The 20,550-nt window shown below is 47.1% G+C and overlaps 1 protein-coding gene across 1 annotated transcript in view; it reads right to left on the bottom strand.

Moving 5' to 3' along the window:
- The window catches only part of ALDH1A2 (aldehyde dehydrogenase 1 family member A2), a 177,241-nt gene that overhangs the window by 16,411 nt on the left and 140,280 nt on the right, over positions 1-20,550 (bottom strand). Inside the window, exon 9 of the mRNA XM_029574784.1 lies at positions 15,147-15,249. Within this exon, the coding sequence (XP_029430644.1) occupies positions 15,147-15,249 (103 nt within the window). The remainder of the gene's footprint in view (positions 1-15,146; positions 15,250-20,550) is intronic.

The raw sequence follows: 20,550 nt of genomic DNA, 5'->3' as shown, positions 1-20,550 counted from the left end.
TCACTCCCATGCTCACTCTTCACATGCACAGGTTTCTCATTCCCATAATCACTTTCTTTCTCACACACACACACACACACACCAGTCACCTGATCTCTCTCATGCATACACACACACAGGCTTCCCACTTCCATGTTCTGTCTTACATATACAGGCTTCTCCTTCACATGCTGTGTCTCACACACACCCAGGTTTCTCACTCCCATGCTCACTCTCTTCAGATGTACAGGCTTCTCATTCCCATAATCACTTTCTCTCTGTTACACACACATACATACACACACACACACCAGTCTCTCTCTCATTTCCATGCTCGCCCTCCACTGCACAGGCTTCTCATTCCCTGAATCACATTCTTTATCTCACATTCACACACACCAGTCTCTTTCTCTCACACACACAGTCATTTACCAACCAGTCTCCCGCTCATGCATGCATACACACACACAGGCTTCCCGCTCCCATGCTCTCTCTCACATAATCAGGCTTCTCACTCCCATGCTTTTTCACACACACCCCCACAACACCAGGCTTCTTACTCCCATGCTTTCTCACATACCCAGATTTCTCACTTCCATGCTTTTTCTCTCTCACACACACACATCAGTCACATCCCTGACTGTCTCACACTCTCACATACACATCAGTCATCTCCTTGAGCAGTCACTTTCATTGTCTCTCACATATACACACATACATCAGCTCTCTGACCAGTTTCTCTCACTCACACACATGCTCTCAATCACACGCAGGCTGGCTGCTTCTTTCTCTCACTCACTTCCTCTTCCCCGCCCCTCCCCGAGCACAAATGGTAGCTTCAGCAGCCTCCTCCTCCAGCCCCCGCAAGCCAAGAAAGTAGAATCCCATCGGCCACGGGAGGCTCATGCTGCTCTCTCCTTTCCCTATTACCGGCTGCTCCAATTGCTCGGGGGCCGATGCTGCAGCCGCCGCTGCTACTTTATCACGCGGCACGGCTCTTTCTCCTTCCCGCACACCGCGTATCACTTCCTGTTCCGGGTCACGGGGGGGGGGGGGGGGGGCAGGCGCGGGAAGAAGAAAAGGCCCAGCCACAAGTGCCACAGCTTTTTTTTTTTTTAGCACTGCTGCCATTCCCACTGGGCTTGAACGTATTGATAGCCCGGCGGCAAAGGCAGCAGGGAAGAAAGAGCAGCGGGAGAGTCCGGGAGCACGCGACACACCAGCCGGTGCTTGGCGACACACTAGTGTGTCACCAAGCACCGCTGCCATAAATCATACTGCAAATGAACAATTTCATGAGAGATCTATAACAGCTTGGCTTGTTCTGTTTTTCTGATAAGTGTATTGGTGTTTTTAGTCTGTAATATTTACACTGTTGCCTTTTCATAGGTAAGGTTATCATTGACTGAATGCTGGCAGTTAATGCTATTTTGGTATGGGAGAGCCAAGCCTACACCCAACATTCTAGAATAGCTTAATACCATATGGGTTCCAAGTCTTTTTAAGTTTTTTGATTGGCACCACAGTAGTGCATATAATTATCACAATAAAATGTATATTATATTTTTACCTTGGTGTTATAAATGCATAATTTTAAACTGTTAGTTCGGAAGTCCATGGGAGGGAGGGTGCCAGGCTGTAAGGTTGCCTAGGGTGCCTAATACTCTTGCACCGGCCTTGCATTTTTCACATATATCAGAGAAAGAAGGAAGACCTGAAGTGTTATAGTGAAATCGAAAGGTGACAAGGAGCAATGTACAGAGAGAGATGAAGAAATGGCAGAATTATTAAACACATATTTCAGTTCACTCAAGAATACACTGGGGAAGGACTACTTTTGGTTGACAAGACCATAGATTGGGGCTCATTCCATGCTTATTTCAAGAAATACCTATTGAAAATATCTGCAAAACTGCATCCTGGTCTTCTGTTCATACCTTTACACCCCACTACTATCCTGATAACGTCTCAAAGACTGAGAGTAAATTAGACCAATGTTATTTCACGAGCACTGTAAACCATTCTGATGGCGAACCGAATGACTGTTGTGACCAGGCTGTGGTAAGGCAAGAAGTGGACCCTTGGGCCGGCCTGCAGGTAAAACACAGAGCAGACCGGGGGGCGGAGTCAGTGCCTGGCAAGAATACCCGGAGCCTGGAATCCCCCCCGGGAGGGGCACGTAGGGACCCAGGCCCTGGGGACTAGAGTAGTCAAGGTAGTCCAGAGAGGGCAAGTCTGTGGGTGGTCTGGAGAGAGGTCTGATTGTTCAGGGAGAGCTACCGGTGAATGAGGCAGGTAGCTGGCTGGCCGGCAGGCCAGAGGTAGGCGGAGTCTGATCCGGCGGCGAACTGGAGGCTGGGCCGCGAAGCAGACCAGAGTAGCAGCAGGCGGTGGGTTAGCAGAGAAGTCCGTGGCAAACCGGAGTCTAGGCAGGCGGCTGACTAGCAGACAAGTCCGTAGGCAAACCAGGATCAAGGCAGGAAGCAGGCTAGCACAGAAGTCCGTTAGGCAAACCGGGATCAAGGCAGGAAGCAGGCTAGCAGAGAAGTCCGTTAGGCAAACCGGGGTCAAGGCAGGAAGCAGGCTAGCAGAGAAGTCCGTTAGGCAAAACCAGGATCAGGAAACCAAAGCGACAACGAGAATCAGCAAGGCAAGGACAGGAACAGTAAGCAACTTAGTCAGCAGGGAACTCGTTGCAAAGGCGTCTAGTGGAGGACTGGACGCCAGTTAAATCTGGAGCGGGGCGTGACGTCAGCAGAGGAGGCAGAGCCGGGCTTCCAGGTGCTGTGCCCTTAAGAGAAGCCTCCTTGCGTGCGCGCGAGGCCAGGCAGGGGCAGGCCTGTAATGGCGCCCTCCTCGTGAGAACTCCTCGGGCGGAGGCCGTGTCGAGCCCGGGTTCCAGCGGAATCCTGCGAGAACTGAAGAGACGGTAAGCGGGCCTGACGCCGAACATGAGGGGGGCGGTCAGGACCGCAACAGTACCCCCCCCCCCCCCTTTACGACCCCTCTTCAGAGGACCAGGCTTTTCAGGGTGCCGAAGGAGAGACTTGTCCAGGATGTTGCGGGCAGGCTCCCAGGTGTTATCCTCATCGCCGCAACCTTCCCAGGCTAGGAGGTATTCCCATCTTCGATTGCAGAAACGTACGTCGACCACGTCACGTACCTGGAACGTGGGATCCTCGGCTATGGGTGTAGCAGGAGTGTCTGGGAGTCGGCGGTGGAAGCGAGAGAGAACCAAAGGCTTTAGCAGCGAGACGTGGAAGACATTGTGGATCCGCAGGGAGGATGGTAACCGCAATCGATAGGAGACGAGGCCCACCCTCTCGGCAACCCGGAAGGGTCCACAGAACTTGGGCGTGAATCTCCTTGAGGGCAGTCTCAGGTGGATGTTTTTAGTACTGAGCCAGACCCGGTCCCCGGGCTGGTACACAGGGGCAGGTCGTCGATGGCGGTTGGCCACTTGCTTGGCTGAGGTGGCAGAAGCGCCCAACTTGGCCTGGATGGTTTGCCAGAGAGTCTGTAGTTGCTGAGCGGTGAGTTGTGCGGCTGGAGAGGCACTGGGTGTGGTGATAGGTAGCGGAGGTTTGAGCTGTTTTCCATACACCACCTGGCAGGGCAAAGCTCCGGTAGTGGCATGGCACTGGTTGTTGTACGCGAACTCGGCCCAGGGTAGGAGCTCAGTCCAGTTGTCCTGCCTTTCGTTAATGAAGGCGCGCAGAAAGGTTTTTAGGGTGCGGTTCATCCTCTCGGATTGTCCATTGCTTTGCAGATGAAAGGCGGTGGAGAAGCTGAGTTGGACTTTAAAGCATTTGCAGAGAGCCCTCCAATATCGAGCGTGATTGGGGGGCCCCCGGTCAGAGACGATGTCCAGGGGGAGCCCATGGATTCGGAAGATGTGTTGTGCGAAGAGAAGGGCCAGTTCGGGGGCAGATGGCAACTTGGGCAAGGGCACAAAGTGGGCCATCTTGGAGAAGCGATCCACGGTGACCCAGATTACCGTCTTTCCGTGAGATGGCGGCAGGTCGACCATGAAATCCGTAGCGAGATGGGTCCATGGTTCCGTGGGAATCTGGAGAGGTTGCAGGAGGCCGCACGGAAGTCCTGGACTGGGCTTCTGTTGGGCACAGGTAGGGCAAGAATTCACGTAGGTGCAGACGTTCTGCCGGACGTTGGGCCACCAGTAGAATCAGTTAAGGAGCTCTAATGTTCGTTCCCGACCGGCATGGCCCCCTGTAAGAGAGTCATGGGCCCAACGCAGAACCTTCACTCGATCGCGTCAGGGAACCACGGTTCTATCTTGTGTGAGCACGGTCATGGCTGACAGTCGGACCTTGTCAGGGTCCAGGATGAACTGGGGAGGCTCTGGATCCTCCTCGGACAAGGAGGACCGGGACAGGGCGTTGGCCCGGACGTTCTTTGCCGCAGGGCAGTAGTGTAGAGTGAAGTCGAAGTGACTAAAGAACAGGGACCACCGAGCCTGACGGGGGTTCAGGCGTTGGGCTTGAGATAAGAACTCCAAGTTTTTATGGTCGATATACACCGTGACCGGGTGATTAGCTCCCTCGAGCCATTGCCTCCACTCCTCGAAGGCAAGCTTGATGGCTAGAAGTTCTTTATACCCAATGGAGTAGTTCGCCTCGGCTGGCGAGAACTTCTTGGAGTAGTATGAGCAGGGTAAGAGTTGGCCCGATGCGGAGTGCTGGCTGAGAACTGCCCCGACGGCAACGCTGGAGGCGTCTACTTCTACTATGAAGGGACATGCAGGATCCGGATGGCGGAGACAGGTGTCGGCCAAGAATGCTTCTTTCAAATCCGCAAAGGCCTCGATGGCAGTGTCGGGCCAGGACTTGACATCGGCCCCCTTACGGGTCAGAGCAGTGAGGGGAGCGACTCGATGGGAGTAGTGCGGGATGAAGTGTCTGTAAAAATTAGCAAACCCCAGGAACCTTTGTAGAGCCTTGAGGCCAACCGGGCGGGGCCAGTTCGTGATGGCAGAGACTTTCTCGGGATCCATCTGGAACCCCGTGGACGAGATGATGTACCCCAGGAAGGGTAAGGATTCTGCCTCGAAGACGCATTTCTCCAGCTTGGCGTAAAGGTGATTGTCCCTTAGGGCTTGTAAAATTTGCCCGACATGCCGACGATAGGATTATGGATCCTTGGAAAAGATCAGGACGTCATCTAAGTACACGATGACGTGTGAGTGTAGCATCTCACGCAAGACCTCGTTCATGAGGTTCTGGAAGACTGCCGGGGCATTGCAAAGTCCGAAGGGCATCACCAGGTATTCGTAATGCCCATCCCTGGTGTTGAAGGCAGTCTTCCATTCATCTCCGGGGTGTATGCAGACGAGGTTGTAAGCCCCTCGGAGGTCTAGCTTAGTGAAGAGTTTGGCCCCTTGGAGCCTATCCAAGAGTTTGGGGGTCAGCGGAAGTGGGTAGTGGTAATGGCGTTTAGGCCTCGATAGTCAATACAAGGGCGGAGTGAGCCGTCCTTCTTTCCCACAAAAAAGAAGCCGGCCCCGGCGGGGGACCGAGAGGGGCGAATGAAGCCCTTAGCAAGGTTCTCAGCAATGTACTGGGACATGGCGGCTGTCTCTGGCAAGGACAATGGGTATACCCGGCCCCGAGGAGGAGTGGTACCGGGGAGCAGATCGATAGGACAGTCAAACGGTCGGTGTTGAGGAAGGATCTCAGCCATCTCCTTGGAGAATACATCCGTGAAGGCTTGGTACGGCTCTGGCAGTAGGAGGGACGAACAAAGCTGGATCAAAGACGGAGGACGCGGGATCTGCAGACAGTGTGTGAAGCAGAAGGGGCTCCACTGGGTCAACTGGAGGGTGTCCCATTGAATCACAGGGGAGTGGCGGCGCAGCCACGGTAGTCCGAGGATCAGGGGATGTACTGCCCATTCCAAAACTAGTAGTGAGATCTCCTCCGAATGGAGCAGTCCGGTCTGGAGAGTCAATGGGATCCGTACAGCAGGAGATGGTCCCAGGAAGCAAGGTGCCTCGGATAGACAAAAGGCGCAGAGGAGGGTCCTTGGGCCGTGTGGGTAGCGACAGCTGGTTCACCAAGTCCGCTACTATAAAGTTACCCTTGGCCCCGGAGTCGATGAAGGCTCGAGTCTGAAGTTCCCCTCCGGGGTATTTGAGTTTCACCGGTATGGTGCATTGAGGAGCTGAGCCCGTATAGCCTAGGAGTAGCTCCTCAGGATGACCTAGGCACGGTCGTTTCCCGGACGCTCCGGGCAGCTGGCAAGAAAGTGTCCTTTTCCTCCGCAGTAGAGACAAAGGCCCTGGGTCCGGTGTCTCCTCTTCTCCTCCGCGGACAACGGAGACCTGCCCAGTTGCATTGGCTCCCCTGGTGTGGAGGAAGCGGGTGGTGCCCTGGGTACCATGGGCCGGGCGTGAGCCTGGGAGGCCGGAGGAGACCTTCGAAAGGAGTGCGTCTCCTTGTCTCGTTGCTGTAACTGGCGGTCCAGCCTACCAGCTATGTCGATTAGATCATTGAGGTCATCCAGGAGATCCTTGATGCGACTAGACAGGCCCTCAAGAAAGATCCCCCTAAGGCAGTCGTCCCGCCAACCGACCTCCAAGGCAAGGGTGCGGAAGTCTATAGTATAGTCCGCCACCGAACGCACCCCTTGCCTGAGGTGCAAAAGTTCAGAGGCGGCTGTGGTTTGACGAGCAGGGTCGTCGAAAACTTGGCGGAAGTTAAGGACAAATTCCTGGAGGTTATGTAGAAGGGGGGTCCTGCCGTTCCCACATGGGAGAAGCCCAGTCCAGTGCTTTACCATCCAGTAACGAAAAGATATAAGCTACCTTGACAGAGTCCGAGGGGAACTGTGCCGGCAGCAGGGTGAACCGGACGTAGCACTGGTTCAGGAAGCCTCGGCATGCTTTGGTGTCCCCAGCATAGCGAGTCGGAGCAGGCAACTGGGTTACCGACGCGGAGCTGGGGACCGGAGCGGGAGGCGGAGCTGGAGGTGGGACCGGCGGTGGTGTCTCCAGGCGGGAGACCAGCTGTTCCACGGTGGCAGCAAGGGTGTCAATACAATGCTGTTGTTGTTGGAGGCGTTGCGCCATTCCTGGGATGGCCTGTAGAGTGGGGGCCTCTGCCGGGTCCATGGCCTTGCAAACTGTTGTGACCAGGCTGTGGTAAGGCAAGAAATGGACCCTTGGGCCGGCCTGCAGGTAAAACACAGAGCAGACCGGGGGGCGGAGTCAGTGCCTGGCAAGAATACCCGGAGCTTGGAATCCCCCCGGGAGGGGCACGTAGGGACCCAGGCCCTGGGGACTAGAGTAGTCAAGGTAGTCCAGAGAGGGCAAGTCTGTGGGTGGTCTGGAGAGAGGTCTGATTGTTCAGGGAGAGCTACCGGTGAATGAGGCAGGTAGCTGGCTGGCCGGCAGGCCAGAGAGGTAGGCGGAGTCTGATCCAGCGGTGAACTGGAGGCTGGGCTGCGAAGCAGACCAGAGTAGCAGCAGGCGGTGGGTTAGCAGAGAAGTCCGTGGCAAACCGGAGTCTAGGCAGGCGACCGGCTAGCAGAGAAGTCTGTGGCAAACCGGAGTCAAGGCAGGCGGCTGACTAGCAGAGAAGTCCGTGGCAGACCGGAGTCAAGGCAGGCGGCTGGCTAGCAGAGAAGTCCGTAGGCAAACCGGGATCAAGGCAGGAAGCAGGCTAGCAGAGAAGTCCGTTAGGCAAACCGGGATCAAGGCAGGAAGCAGGCTAGCAGAGAAGTCCGTTAGGCAAACCGGGGTCAAGGCAGGAAGCAGGCTAGCAGAGAAGTCTGTTAGGCAAACCGGGATCAGGAACCAAAGCGACAACGAGAATCAGCAAGCAAGGACAGGAACAGGAAGCAACTTAGTCAGCAGGGAACCTCGTTGCAAGGCGTCTAGTGGAGGACTGGACGCCGGTTAAATCTGGAGCGGGGCGTGACATCAGCAGAGGCGGAGGAGCCGGGGTTCCGGGTGCTGTGCACTTAAGAGAAGCCTCCTCGCGCGTGCGCGATGCCAGGCAGGGGCAGGCCTGTAATGGCGCCCTCCTCGTGAGAACTCCTCGGGCGGAGGCCCTGTCGAGCCCGGGTCCTAGTGGAATCCTGCGAGAACTGAAGAGATGGTAAGCAGGCCTGACGCCGAACATGAGGGGGGCGGTCGGGACCACAACAATGACAGTATACAAAACACATCAAATAAATAAATAAATAAATTCTCAGTGTCCTCATTTCTTCCAGACATTATACCAAAGTGGTTTGACCGTTTTCTCAGGAAAGCATGTACTTTCTCTATCAAGTTTATAAACATATGTGTGCAAGTTTTACAAGTGAAAAAAAATAACATGTATGCGTAAAACCCTGATTTATATGCAGGAAGATGGTATATTTTAAAACATGCATGTGTACTTGAAATCACCAGTTTGCTGACACTTCTACCAGGTCACCCAGTATGTCTCCAGTTCACCGAAGCCCTCCAGTTCTTCATCCTGAACTTCCTCAGGTCACCTGGACCTCCCACCCAACAGCAGACAAGAGATGAAGTCTGATATCAATTGTGCTAGATAGTTAACATGTAAAATTCTGTGAATAAGTTGCCTGTCTTCATGTAAATCTCTTATAAAATAGCAACTTCCCTCTGTACTTCTTGCCCCGCCATGGAACGCATCTATACCACCCCTTTTTTGCACAGGTAAATGTGCTCCAACCCAAAAATCCCTATAATTTTGATGTTATTAAAATAGCATGTACATGGATATGGGCTATTTATTTGCGCATGTGCTAATTTTCCGTACATGACCCCTTTGAAAATGTAATTAGTAGGTTTCAAGATCTGCTCATCTAGCATTGCTGCATGAAGACCTGAACAGTCATCCAGAGTGGTAGCACTGATTCTGCTTATGATTGTGTCCTGGGAGCTTTTAACTGTCATGTCCAACCTACTGAAAATTTTTCTTGCAAATAGTACTAGGAATTGATGTACTTTGATTTTAGGCATAGATGCCTCTAACTGAATTGAGATTGAAATGCAATCCAGTGTAAATGCCTGCTTGAAAATACAATTTTATTAAGATGTATTTATTATTAGACATTTTCCTTAAATAGATGCAAGCTTTCATATAGGTCGTGCAATCTGATACATCTAAATTCTTTTAAGCATAACAAAACCATACCTTACTTATTGCAATATGTGCTCTCAGGAGACCAGGCTGGCAATGCCCCATAATTTGTCTTACATAATGAGTACCATCAAGAGCTATTAGATAAAATCCAATCCTAAATTACTCTGTAGAATATACTGCTCAAGTGCACATTTTTCTTAAAGGGTGGAACTAAACTGCATGTCTTTTCAGGGCTGGCCTCTTCATAAATTGAGATTGCAAAGTGATGCTTGTTGTACCCAGTTAACATTTACAGGCAGGGGAAAACTGCAGGAAAATATCAGTCTTTTCTAAACTGGCCCACGGGGTATCTGACACCCTTGTGCATTTTCTCTGCAGCACATGCATGAACATGCCAAGTCAACTCTGAAGCCCGCAAAATTAAGCCCAAATATCTCCAAAATAAATGTCACATTTTTCCTAAATAACTAAGAAATAGAGCATATTCTAGACCAGCAGTAAGTAAACAAAGCTGTAGACCCTCATTCCATCCATGCAAATCAGTTGGGGCCACACCACAAGTCTGCTTAGCAGAATTCCTCACCTTAGTCATGCATGCAGAACACAGACAGATCCTCACCAAATACAAAATGAAGAGATAATAGGGATGTGAATCGTTTTAGGACGATTAAAATTATCGTCCGATAATTTTAATATCGTCTTAAACCGTTATGGAACACAATACAATACAGATTCTAACGATTTATCGTTATAAATCGTTAGAATCGTGAGCCGGCACACTAAAACCCCCTAAAACCCACCCCCGACCCTTTAAATTAAATCCCCCACCCTCCCGAACCCCCCCCCCCCCCCCAATAACTTAAATAACCTGCGGGTCCAGCGGCGGTCCGGAACGGCAGCGGTCCGGAACGGGCTCCTGCTCCTGAATCTTGTCGTCTTCAGCCGGCGCCATTTTCCAAAATGGCGCCGAAAAATGGCGGCGGCCATAGACGAAAAAGATTGGACGGCAGGAGGGTCCTTCCGGGCCCCCGCTGGACTTTTGGCAAGTCTCGTGGGGGTCAGGAGGCCCCCCACAAGCTGGCCAAAAGTTCCTGGAGGTCCAGCGGGGGTCAGGGAGCGATTTCCCGCCGCAAATCGTTTTCGTACGGAAAATGGCGCCGGCAGGAGATCGACTGCAGGAGGTCGTTCAGCGAGGCGCCGGAACCCTCGCTGAACGAACCTCCTGCAGTCGATCTCCTGCCGGCGCCATTTTCCGTACGAAAACGATTCGCGGCGGGAAATCGCTCCCTGACCCCCGCTGGACCTCCAGGAACTTTTGGCCAGCTTGTGGGGGGCCTCCTGACCCCCACGAGACTTGCCAAAAGTCCAGCGGGGGTCCGAAGGACCTCCTGCCGTCCAATCTTTTTCGTCTATGGCCGCCGCCATTTTTCGGCGCCATTTTGGAAAATGGCGCCGGCTGAAGACGACAAGATTCAGGAGCAGGAGCCCGTTCCGGACTGCTGCCGTTCCGGACCGCCGCTGGACCCGCAGGTTATTTAAGTTATTGGGGGTGGGGGATTTAATTTAAAGGGTCGGGGGTGGGTTTTAGGGGGTTTTAATGTGCCGGTTTTTCGATTTTTCGATTTTTATTTAACGATTTTTTAACGATTTTTCACGATATTTTACCCCCCAAACGGCAACAATACGATTCCCTCCCCCTCCCAGCCGAAATCGATCGTTAAGACGATCGAGGACACGATTCACATCCCTAAGAGATAATAAAGTATAAATAGAAACATGCAGACAAAAACTGAACTTGAAACCACAACAAGCCAGACTGTATAGAGTGGAAAAACAGATATCATTCCTCACTAAACATCAAACAATAACATCAAGAAATATAAAGCATCAATCATAATAGTAAAACCAAACTCATAAAAAGAATAAATATTTCAAAACACCTGATGAAAAGAACATCCAATGATTACAAACATATAACATTGTTTTTTTAATTTCCCAAACATTGATAAAATATTTCAAAATAGCAGTCACAGCAAATATCCCCCAATAATTATAATTAAAGCTAAAATAAATCCCTTGCTCTCCGTATCTGGGAACGTTAGATTCCAGTTGCTCTGAGATTGTCATGGATTAGTAAGGGGTGGGAGATATGCACAACTTTCTTCTCTAATACACATGTTCATTCTCACACAAACTCCCTTATATTCTCTCTTACACATGCTCACTAGATCACACGCTGTTTCTCGTACATGCTCACTGGCTCACATGCTCTCTCTCACCGACATGTTCACTGTGTCACACACTCATGCTCTTGTTCACACACATAAGAACATGCCATACTGGGTCAGACCAAGGGTCCATCAAGTCCAGCATCCTGTTTCCAACAGTGGCCAATCCAGGCCATAAGAACATGGCAAGTACCCAAAAACTAAGTCTATTCCATGTTACTGTTGCTAGTAATAGCAGTGTCTATTTTCTATGTCAACTTAATTAATAGCAGGTAATGGACTTCTCCTCCAAGAACTTATCCAATCCTTTTTTAAACCCAGCTACACTAACTGCACTAACCACATCCTCTGGCAACAAATTCCAGAGTTTAATTGTGCGTTGAGTGAAAAAGAACTTTCTCTGATTAGTTTTAATTGTGCCACATGCTAACTTCATGGAGTGCCCCCTAGTCTTTCTATTATCTGAAAGAATAAATAACTGATTCACATTTACCCATTCTAGACCTCTCATGATTTTAAACACCTCTATCATATCCACCCTCAGCCGTCTCTTCTCCAAGCTGAAAAAGTCCTAACCTCTTTAGTCTTTCCTCATAGGGAAGCTGTTCCATCCCCTTTATCATTTTGGTCGCCCTTCTCTGTACCTTCTCCATCGCAACTATATCTTTTTTTAGATGCGGTGACCAGAATTGTACACAGTATTCAAGGTGCAATCTCACCATGGAGTGATACAGAGGCATTATGACATTTTCCGTTTTATTCACCATTCCCTTTCTAATAATTGCTCACTGGCTCATTTGCTGTCTTCATATACATGCTCACACACATGTTCACTAACTCATTCTTGCTCACACACATGCTTACTGGCTCAATCGTTCTCTTTTATACTCACACACAGGCCCACTGGCTTAAATACTCTTCTTGCTCAAACGTATGCTCATTGGCTCACTCGTTCTCTCTCGCTCATAAACATGCAGTGCAAAAATGGAAAAACATGCAGTGCAAAAATGGAAAAACAGAAACATAATCACAACTCACAAAATATCAAGCAATAAAATCAAGAGATATAAGACATCATTCATAATATTAAAACCATTAAAAGAATAAATATGTCAAAATAGTCAACCTTCATAGGGGGCCCATTATTCAAAGCGCGTTCAGTGCTACTTAGCTGGATAAGTAGGACTTATGTGGTTAAGCAGTGGTCGCTGAATATGCACTTACATTTAGTGGCTGCTGCTAGCCACATAAGTACCTTATATGGCTAAAAAGTTAGCTGCATAAGTTGTGGGCAGTCAGTGGGTGGAGTGACTTAGCTGTATAACTTATGCAAGTAAGTAACAATATTTTGCCTTAGCCTGATAAGCTTACCAGCTACATTAGACGGTTATAACTGATACTGCTAAGTACAAATATATATGCGTATATTCAGCGACAAGGCCGTGCTGCTGAATATACCGTGTAATTTAGCCAGATAAGTTATATCTGGCCAAGTTACTTAAACGCCCATCTTTCAATATTGGGCCAATAATGATTTAAAAAGTCACATAAATTTGTTCTAATATTTCCCAAGCACCAATAAAATATTTCAAAACAGCAGACACATGAAATAACACACCAAAATTTAAAATAATAAATAATTAAAAAATTAAAAAAATCTCCATCTCTCCATGCCATTAAATAAATAAATACCTGACATCGTTTGATTTTCCAGAGATTGTTGTGGATTTGGGTGAAGAAGGCCACACAATCTTTATCCTCTTTCCCTCTCTCTCTCTCTCCCCTTCACACACATAGGCACTCTCTTTCTCATACACATGCAGACTCTCACACACACATGCAGATTCTCTCTCTCATTCGCACCTGCAGGCTCACTCTCTCTTTCTCTCTAATGGACACATGCAGGCTCTCACTCTCTCATGCACACATGCAGATACTCTCATACAAACACGTAGGCATGCTCTCTCTCATACACATGCAGGCGCTCGCTGACATGTACATATTAAGGCTCTCTCTCATACACACATGCAGACTCTCTCATGCACCCTTACAAGTGTTCTCTCTCAAACACACATGCAGGCTCTCTCTCATGCACATATTCAGGCTCTCTCTCTTTCATACACACATGCAGGTGCTCTCTCTTTCATTCACCCATGCTGGTGCTTTCTCTCATACACACATACAACTTTCAAGCGTCCTTCTTTTTCTGGGCCTTGGCCGAGCCAACACTGCTCATTTACTGCCAGAGGGGGAAGAGGGAGGAAACAGCCCTTCAACTGCCAGATGTTTCCTGTTGCCAAGCCTGCAGGCCTTTCTTTGGGCCAAGACCTCCCTTGGGCCTCGCGGAGACCTCCCTCAGGCCACGCCAACACTTCTCGCAGGCCATGTGGCCCCACCGAGACCTCCCCTGGGCTGCGCTGACACTTCCCTTGGGCCGTGATGGGTTGGGTTCTGTCGCAACCCCACCGAGACCTCCCTCAGGCCGCAATGGGTTGGTCTCCATTTTGGCCCTGCCGACACCTCCTGCAGGCTGCCCGGACATACCGAGACTTCCCTCAAACTGCGTTGAATTCCATGGCAATCACTCAGCAGGAGCTGAGATTACCATGTGACCAGGGCGACTGGCCCACCGGGGGATGCCCGATCCCCCGATAGGCCAATTTACAGGAGTAATTTAATTCAGATCAGACTGCAATCAATACCTGATTCAGAATTTGATCATGAGAGAAAGATTACTTAAAAAGAAAATTTAAAATAGTGTCCTAGGTATTTATATATTCACACAATGGACAAGACCAAACTTACCAGCTCTAAAAATAATCTAAAATGCATCACCAGTCTTAGCAGCACATCACCGTTAGGGCCCATTAGCACACTGTCAGGGCAGGTACTACTGGGGGTAGCTGCAAAACATTTAGGGGCAGATTTTAAAGCGTACGCACGCAGCGTACATTTGTGCGCGCTACCCAGCATGCACAAATGTACGCCCGATTTTATAACATGTGCGCGCAGCCACCTTGCGAGCGCCGAGCCCTCGGGGAGACCAGCTGGCCTTCCCTGTTCCCTCTGAGGCTGCTCTGAAATCGGAGCGGCCTCGGAGGGAACTTTCCTTCCCACCCCCACCTTCCCCTACCTGTCCCGCCCCCTAGCCCAAAAAAAACCAAAACCCCATACCTTTATCTGACAAGTTACGCCTGCCAGAGGCAGGCATAACTTGCGTGCACCGACCAAGTGCCGGAGCGCGATCCCCAGGCCCAGTGTCCTTGCAGAGGCTTGTGGCCATGCCACACCCCCAGACCACCCCACACTGCCCCTGAACCACCCATTTTTTCAAGCCCTGGGACTTACACGCATCCCGGGGCTTTTCGCGTGCCGCCAAGCCTTTGGAAAATAGGCCCAGTGTGCGTAACCCCCCTATGCTCGTAAATCCTCCTGGATTTATGCGCGTAACCCTTTGAAAATCTGCCCTGTAAATAGAAGCCCAGGCTGCCCATATTCCAAGCAGTATCTTAAATTCTGGCTACAATAATGAAATATCAGGTGATATGAGGGTGAATACCTAATCCAGACCTAAACTACAATGTACTTTTTTTTAACTAGATAGTTTTTAAAGTATTACATTTAAAGATTGGATAAGTTACCAGTTATGCATGCTTTTGTTGCTAGTAACTAAAACAAAATGTACAAGGCATGCAAATTATACATCACATATTCATAAAAGCCTTTTCTTGGAAGAAAAAATGCTGTGTAAATTCCCCTGAAATGCATGCAACATTAAATGTCAACATACAAACTTCTCAGAAAAGTCAGTAAGTGTACTACTTACGATCAGCATCTGCAAAAATAATGTTGGGGCTTTTCCCTCCCAGTTCCAGAGTTACTCTCTTCAAATTACTCTTTCCAGCTGCTTCTTGGATCAGCTTTCCAACCTGAAAGGAAATGGAGATACATTTAACAAATAATGCTCTCATACCCTTAGCTCTTCCAACCAGCTCTGCACAGCGGTGGGAAGCAGCCAATAAAATATCTTGTAGTTTCTTTAAATCCAGAGCTTGAAAAAAAGAAAAAAAAGCAATTTCCTGGAAAATGTTTGACCATTCCTGGAACAGTCTGATTGACAAGATATAGGGGATACTCTTAAAATATTTGTTGAAATGTTTTTATTTGTGATATTATATTTTTTTAATTTAGATCCAAAAGAACTGAGTTAAGGTCTGGGAAATACGTAACTAGCAAAATGTATCTAGAAATAACTAGTTTTGGAACCTAAGAAGTAGATTCAGGGAGTTTCCACCAAAAATGAAATTTGGGACTCTCTAGTCCTTATTTATTTATTTATTTATTTATTTAAAAACTTTTCTATACCGTCACTAAGTTAGGTACCATCATAACGGTTTACAATAAGGCACAAATATTAATATTGGAAAAGATTATGAATTCTATCATTATACATGTGCCAAGACTTTACGGTAACAAAGTATTTATAAAAAAACTCATAATTGGATGTGTAATGTTATGTCCGTTTATTTTGAGCGGGAATAAAAGAGAAACTATGTCATCTTATTCTAGATATTTGAGATTAAAGATTAAAATAGAATATGTACCCGTATTGATTTGGGTAGTGTGTTTAGGGTGTGCTGCCAATAGCTTTTCTTTTTCCCAGTGTTCTACTCTCCTTTCTCTTTGTTGTATGCCTGTTTGAATAACCATGTTTTTAAATGTTTTCTGAAGGTTTTGATGTCTCTTTGTAAGTGGATTTCGACGGGCATGGAGTTCCATAGCATAGGACCTGCTAAGGAGAGCGCCCTTTCCCTTACTTGGGTTAGTTTGGCTGTTTTTGATTGAGGGGATGGACAGTAAAGCTTTATTAGCTGATCTCAGGTTTCTGTTAGGGACGTGTACATGGAGGGCTGTATTCAGCCAATCAGCATTTTCATTATGTATTAGCTTATGTATTGTACAAAGGGTTTTATACTGTATTCTTTGCTCTTAACTTATGGTTAAGATCAACTCTCCATTTATGGTTGCTCCAGCATGTTGATTTGTTATCATAGTAACAGAGTAAATGATGGCAGACAAAGACCAAATTGGCCCATCCAGTCTGCCCAGTTGAGATTATTCCATTTTGGATAGATGGGCATAGACATTCCCTTATGCAGCTTAACACTACCTCCTCCTCCATCATCTTATCATTTACCTAACTTCTCAACCTTTTTCCCACCATAGTCCTCCATATCCATTTTAAGCAGCCCGAAAATCCACTAGAAGTGCTTTCCTCCATTACCTCTCCTGGTAGGTCAGTACAGGCCTTCTCATCTTCAACTTTGATTCTTACTGTCCTAATTCTTAATCTAATACCCAGGCCCTTTCTATGTCTTATTATCAAGTTTTGTAATAATCCCCATAGCTACCAAAATTACTGAGGTTATTGTCCAAGAAAAATGTTTATTGAGTTTTTTTTAACAATGCAAAGAAGATCTTTATTCTCAGCTATGTTTCAAGATAATAAAATATTGTAATAAAAATTATGGGGTCCATTTTCAACCGCTTTGCGGCTCAGCTAGTTAGCCAGATAAACCTCTAGTTGCACCGCTGAATATACTCACTATCTTAAAGTTAGCTGGTTATGTCTATCCAGCTAATTTTAGGACAGCCCTACGGCCTGACCAGAGTTAGCCATATAGGTTAAACGGCTAACTCTGAATATTGGAGTTAGCTGCATAACTTACGCGGCTAATTCTGCTCCTCCCGGAAACGCCCCTCGCCCACCTTTGGAATGCCCCTGACCTAAGCGACTAAATTCTAGAATTTAGCTGCACATGGCAATGAATATCACTGGGTAGCCATTTAGATGGATAACTTTTCAGGTTATCCATCTAAATGGCTTTTGAATATCAACCTCATTATTATATTAGCTAAAAAAAATTTAAATGTATGTTGAAAGTATAAGTATAAACCTCAAAAGTCAATAAATGCCAAGTTAAGCATGCTATATTTAAATTAGCAACACCTTGAAATGAATTAGTGATAAAAAATGGGAAAAACAGATTCCACAACAAAGAGAGGTGATCCCATGTACCTTCTAACTGCATTTTTAATGCTGTAGTGATACATAATACATAATTATTTTAAGGAAAAACAGACCTCACTTAACAAACTATCACACACATTAGGTTTTTAGATCTTCCACAATCCTTACAGGAGAGCTTCAAGCTGAAATGGACCTTATCACAGAAGAAAGTGAGCCTCTGTTTTTTCTGTCAATCGCTGTCAAGGCCAGGCCCCATTGTGAAGTCGTGCACAGGTTTCCTCTTTCCCTCCATTCAGCACAGGCAGAAGAAGGAAGTTGATATGTGATGCTTAAGCCAGACTTGATCACAATTGCATTTGACAGTAGGCTGGATCCCATAGGGTCATTTAGTTATCATACACCAGATTTTCATTAGCGGAGTCTTAAGAACATAAGAACATGCCATACTGGGTCAGACCAAGGGTCCATCAAGCCCAGCATTCTGTCTCCAACAGTGGCCAATCCAGGCCATAAGAACCTGGCAAGTACCCAAAAACTAAGTCTATCACATGTTACTGTTGCCAGTAATAGCAGTGGATATTTTCTAAGTTAACTTAATTAATAGCAGGTAATGGACTTCTCCTCCAAGAACTTATCCAATCCTTTTTTAAACCCAGCTACACTAACTGCACTAACCACATCCTCTGGCAACAAATTCCAGAGTTTAAATGTGCGTTGATTGAAAAAGAACTGTCTCCGATTAGCTTTAAATGTGCAGTTAAAGCAGACAATCAGTGGCAAGGAGAAGGGGGGTTCATTACTGTTACCGCATTAGACTAAAGATGCACTGCTTGCTTAAGCCATTGCTGTAAGGACACTGGCAAAATCGAGGCAAACAAATGCAAGCAAACATCTAAAAGGACTGATGCATTTATCCAATCCAGAGTGAAGAGACTGACTACAAAAGACAGCTATAATAACATAAAAGAACATCACAAAGATCTAGCTCAAGGATCGTCAGTGATGCATCCAACAGATCAACTAAAAAAAGGGGCAAATTTAATTTGAGAGAAACCTTCTTTTGTTTTTCATTTTATCAGACAGTTTCCCCCTGCTCCTTTAGCCCTCCAGCACATTTGAAACAAGGGCTGGGATCCTGGAACCCAGGGGTTTTCATCCTATTTTATCTTTCTCCCCCCCCCCCCCCCAAATGTATTAACTCTAGTCATTGCAGTGTCAGCCCGTTCACTGAGCTTCCGTCTCACCTACATCATCGCCGGAAGTCACTCAGAAAGAGCTTTCTATTCCAGGGCTTTGGTTTTCCTAAGATGGGAGTGTCTATGGACTGTCATTGGTATGAGGAAACACCACACTTCGAGGTGGAGGAGTCTGTTCATCCACAGAGGGGAAAAGTTTAGTAAAGATCGCTCTCTGAGCCTGGTCCACCACATCATTCTGCTCAACCATTTTCAAAGAAACCTAGTGTCCAAGGAAAGGTTTAGACTCCCAGTAATTCTGTACCCAGTAATTCTGTATTCCCAGTAATTCTGTACCCTGAGTTGAGGTTATAGATTGTAAACATGGACCCAGAATCCAGCCACTAGGTGTCATCTTTGAGCGCCGACCATGACTCCCTCCTCCCTGCGAGCTACGAACTTTGCTTTCACAGCACCCCTCTGCCCCGACTAACCTAGAAAGCAGAAGACCTCACTCAGGGATCAAAGCAGGGACTTTCTGCATGGTAGTGCACTGCACAGTGCTGCCACTGAGCTGGCCTGAGTAACTTTCTTTGTAGCAAACATAATACATCTCTAGAAAAGTCTTCCACAGGATTTTGATATAGTCAAATATAGGGTAGGCTTACTGGATATGAAAAACAAATGGAGCTTTATATTGTGAGGGGGCACAGGAATGATCATATCACTGATTCTATAGCGGCTTCTCTGGCTGCCAGTAGAGGACTGTCTTGAATTTAAAATCAGGGGTCCAATATTGCAAGCTGGCTAGATAAGTAACTTATAATTAATCAATCAATCAAGAGCAACTGCTCAATCGCTGAAATGTAAAATTATTCAAACTTTCAATGCAACCTTATACAAGCTTGTTGAATAAATATTATAAGTAATTTTATGACACCTTTTCTTTATGTAATATATACTTGTATTAAGATATTATCTGTCAGTGACTTAAAAATTTATAAAGGAGTAGAGGGAAAGTTTCATATAAACTAGTTGGTGTCTCGGCACCACAGTTCTGTGGTTGTATAATCATTAACTGACCCCCTCCTCCTGTGAAAACTTTTTAGTGGAATAAAATGTTTTTCCTTCACCTATGTGTCCTCTTCCGTGCAAGCATTAAACTTTTTTATATGCCATAGTAGTGCTAGATTTTAGACAGCTAAAGGCACTCTGTTGTAAAACTGTCAAAGAGCAAAGTTCAGACTTCCCTGGGTTGTGTTGGCGTGCGCTATCCAATTTTCAACGCAAATCCCGACACTATCGATCAGTGTTTCAGACAAGAAGTCTTTCCTCAGGGGTGTAAGTCGTTGTGGAGCTGCCAATTTGCTGGGAATCTGGATAAACTTCATGGAAAAAACCTCTGGTGAACTTGAATGTGCGACTCTCGACGGAGTTACTCGCACTCCGTCGCCGGAAGACGGAGTGCGAGTAACTCCGTCGAGAGTCGCACATTCAAGTTCACCAGAGGTTTTTTCCATGAAGTTTATCCAGATTCCCAGCAAATTGGCAGCTCCACAACGACTTACACCCCTGAGGAAAGACTTCTTGTCTGAAACACTGATCGATAGTGTCGGGATTTGCGTTGAAAATTGGATAGCGCACGCCAACACAACCCAGGGAAGTCTGAACTTTGCTCTTTGACAGTTTTACAACAGAGTGCCTTTAGCTGTCTAAAATCTAGCACTACTATGGCATATAAAAAAGTTTAATGCTCGCACGGAAGAGGACACATAGGTGAAGGAAAAACATTTTATTCCACTAAAAAGTTTTCACAGGAGGAGGGGGTCAGTTAATGATTATACAACCACAGAACTGTGGTGCCGAGACACCAACTAGTTTATATGAAACTTTCCCTCTACTCCTTTATAAATTTTTAAGTCACTGACAGATAATATCTTAATACAAGTATATATTACATAAAGAAAAGGTGTCATAAAATTACTTATAATATTTATTCAACAAGCTTGTATAAGGTTGCATTG

This window comes from Rhinatrema bivittatum, chromosome 13, assembly GCF_901001135.1.
Source record: "Rhinatrema bivittatum chromosome 13, aRhiBiv1.1, whole genome shotgun sequence".
Classification (NCBI taxonomy): domain Eukaryota; kingdom Metazoa; phylum Chordata; class Amphibia; order Gymnophiona; family Rhinatrematidae; genus Rhinatrema; species Rhinatrema bivittatum.
The sequence above is the reverse complement of the archived record's forward strand: the minus strand, read 5'-3'. Positions and strand labels throughout refer to the sequence as shown.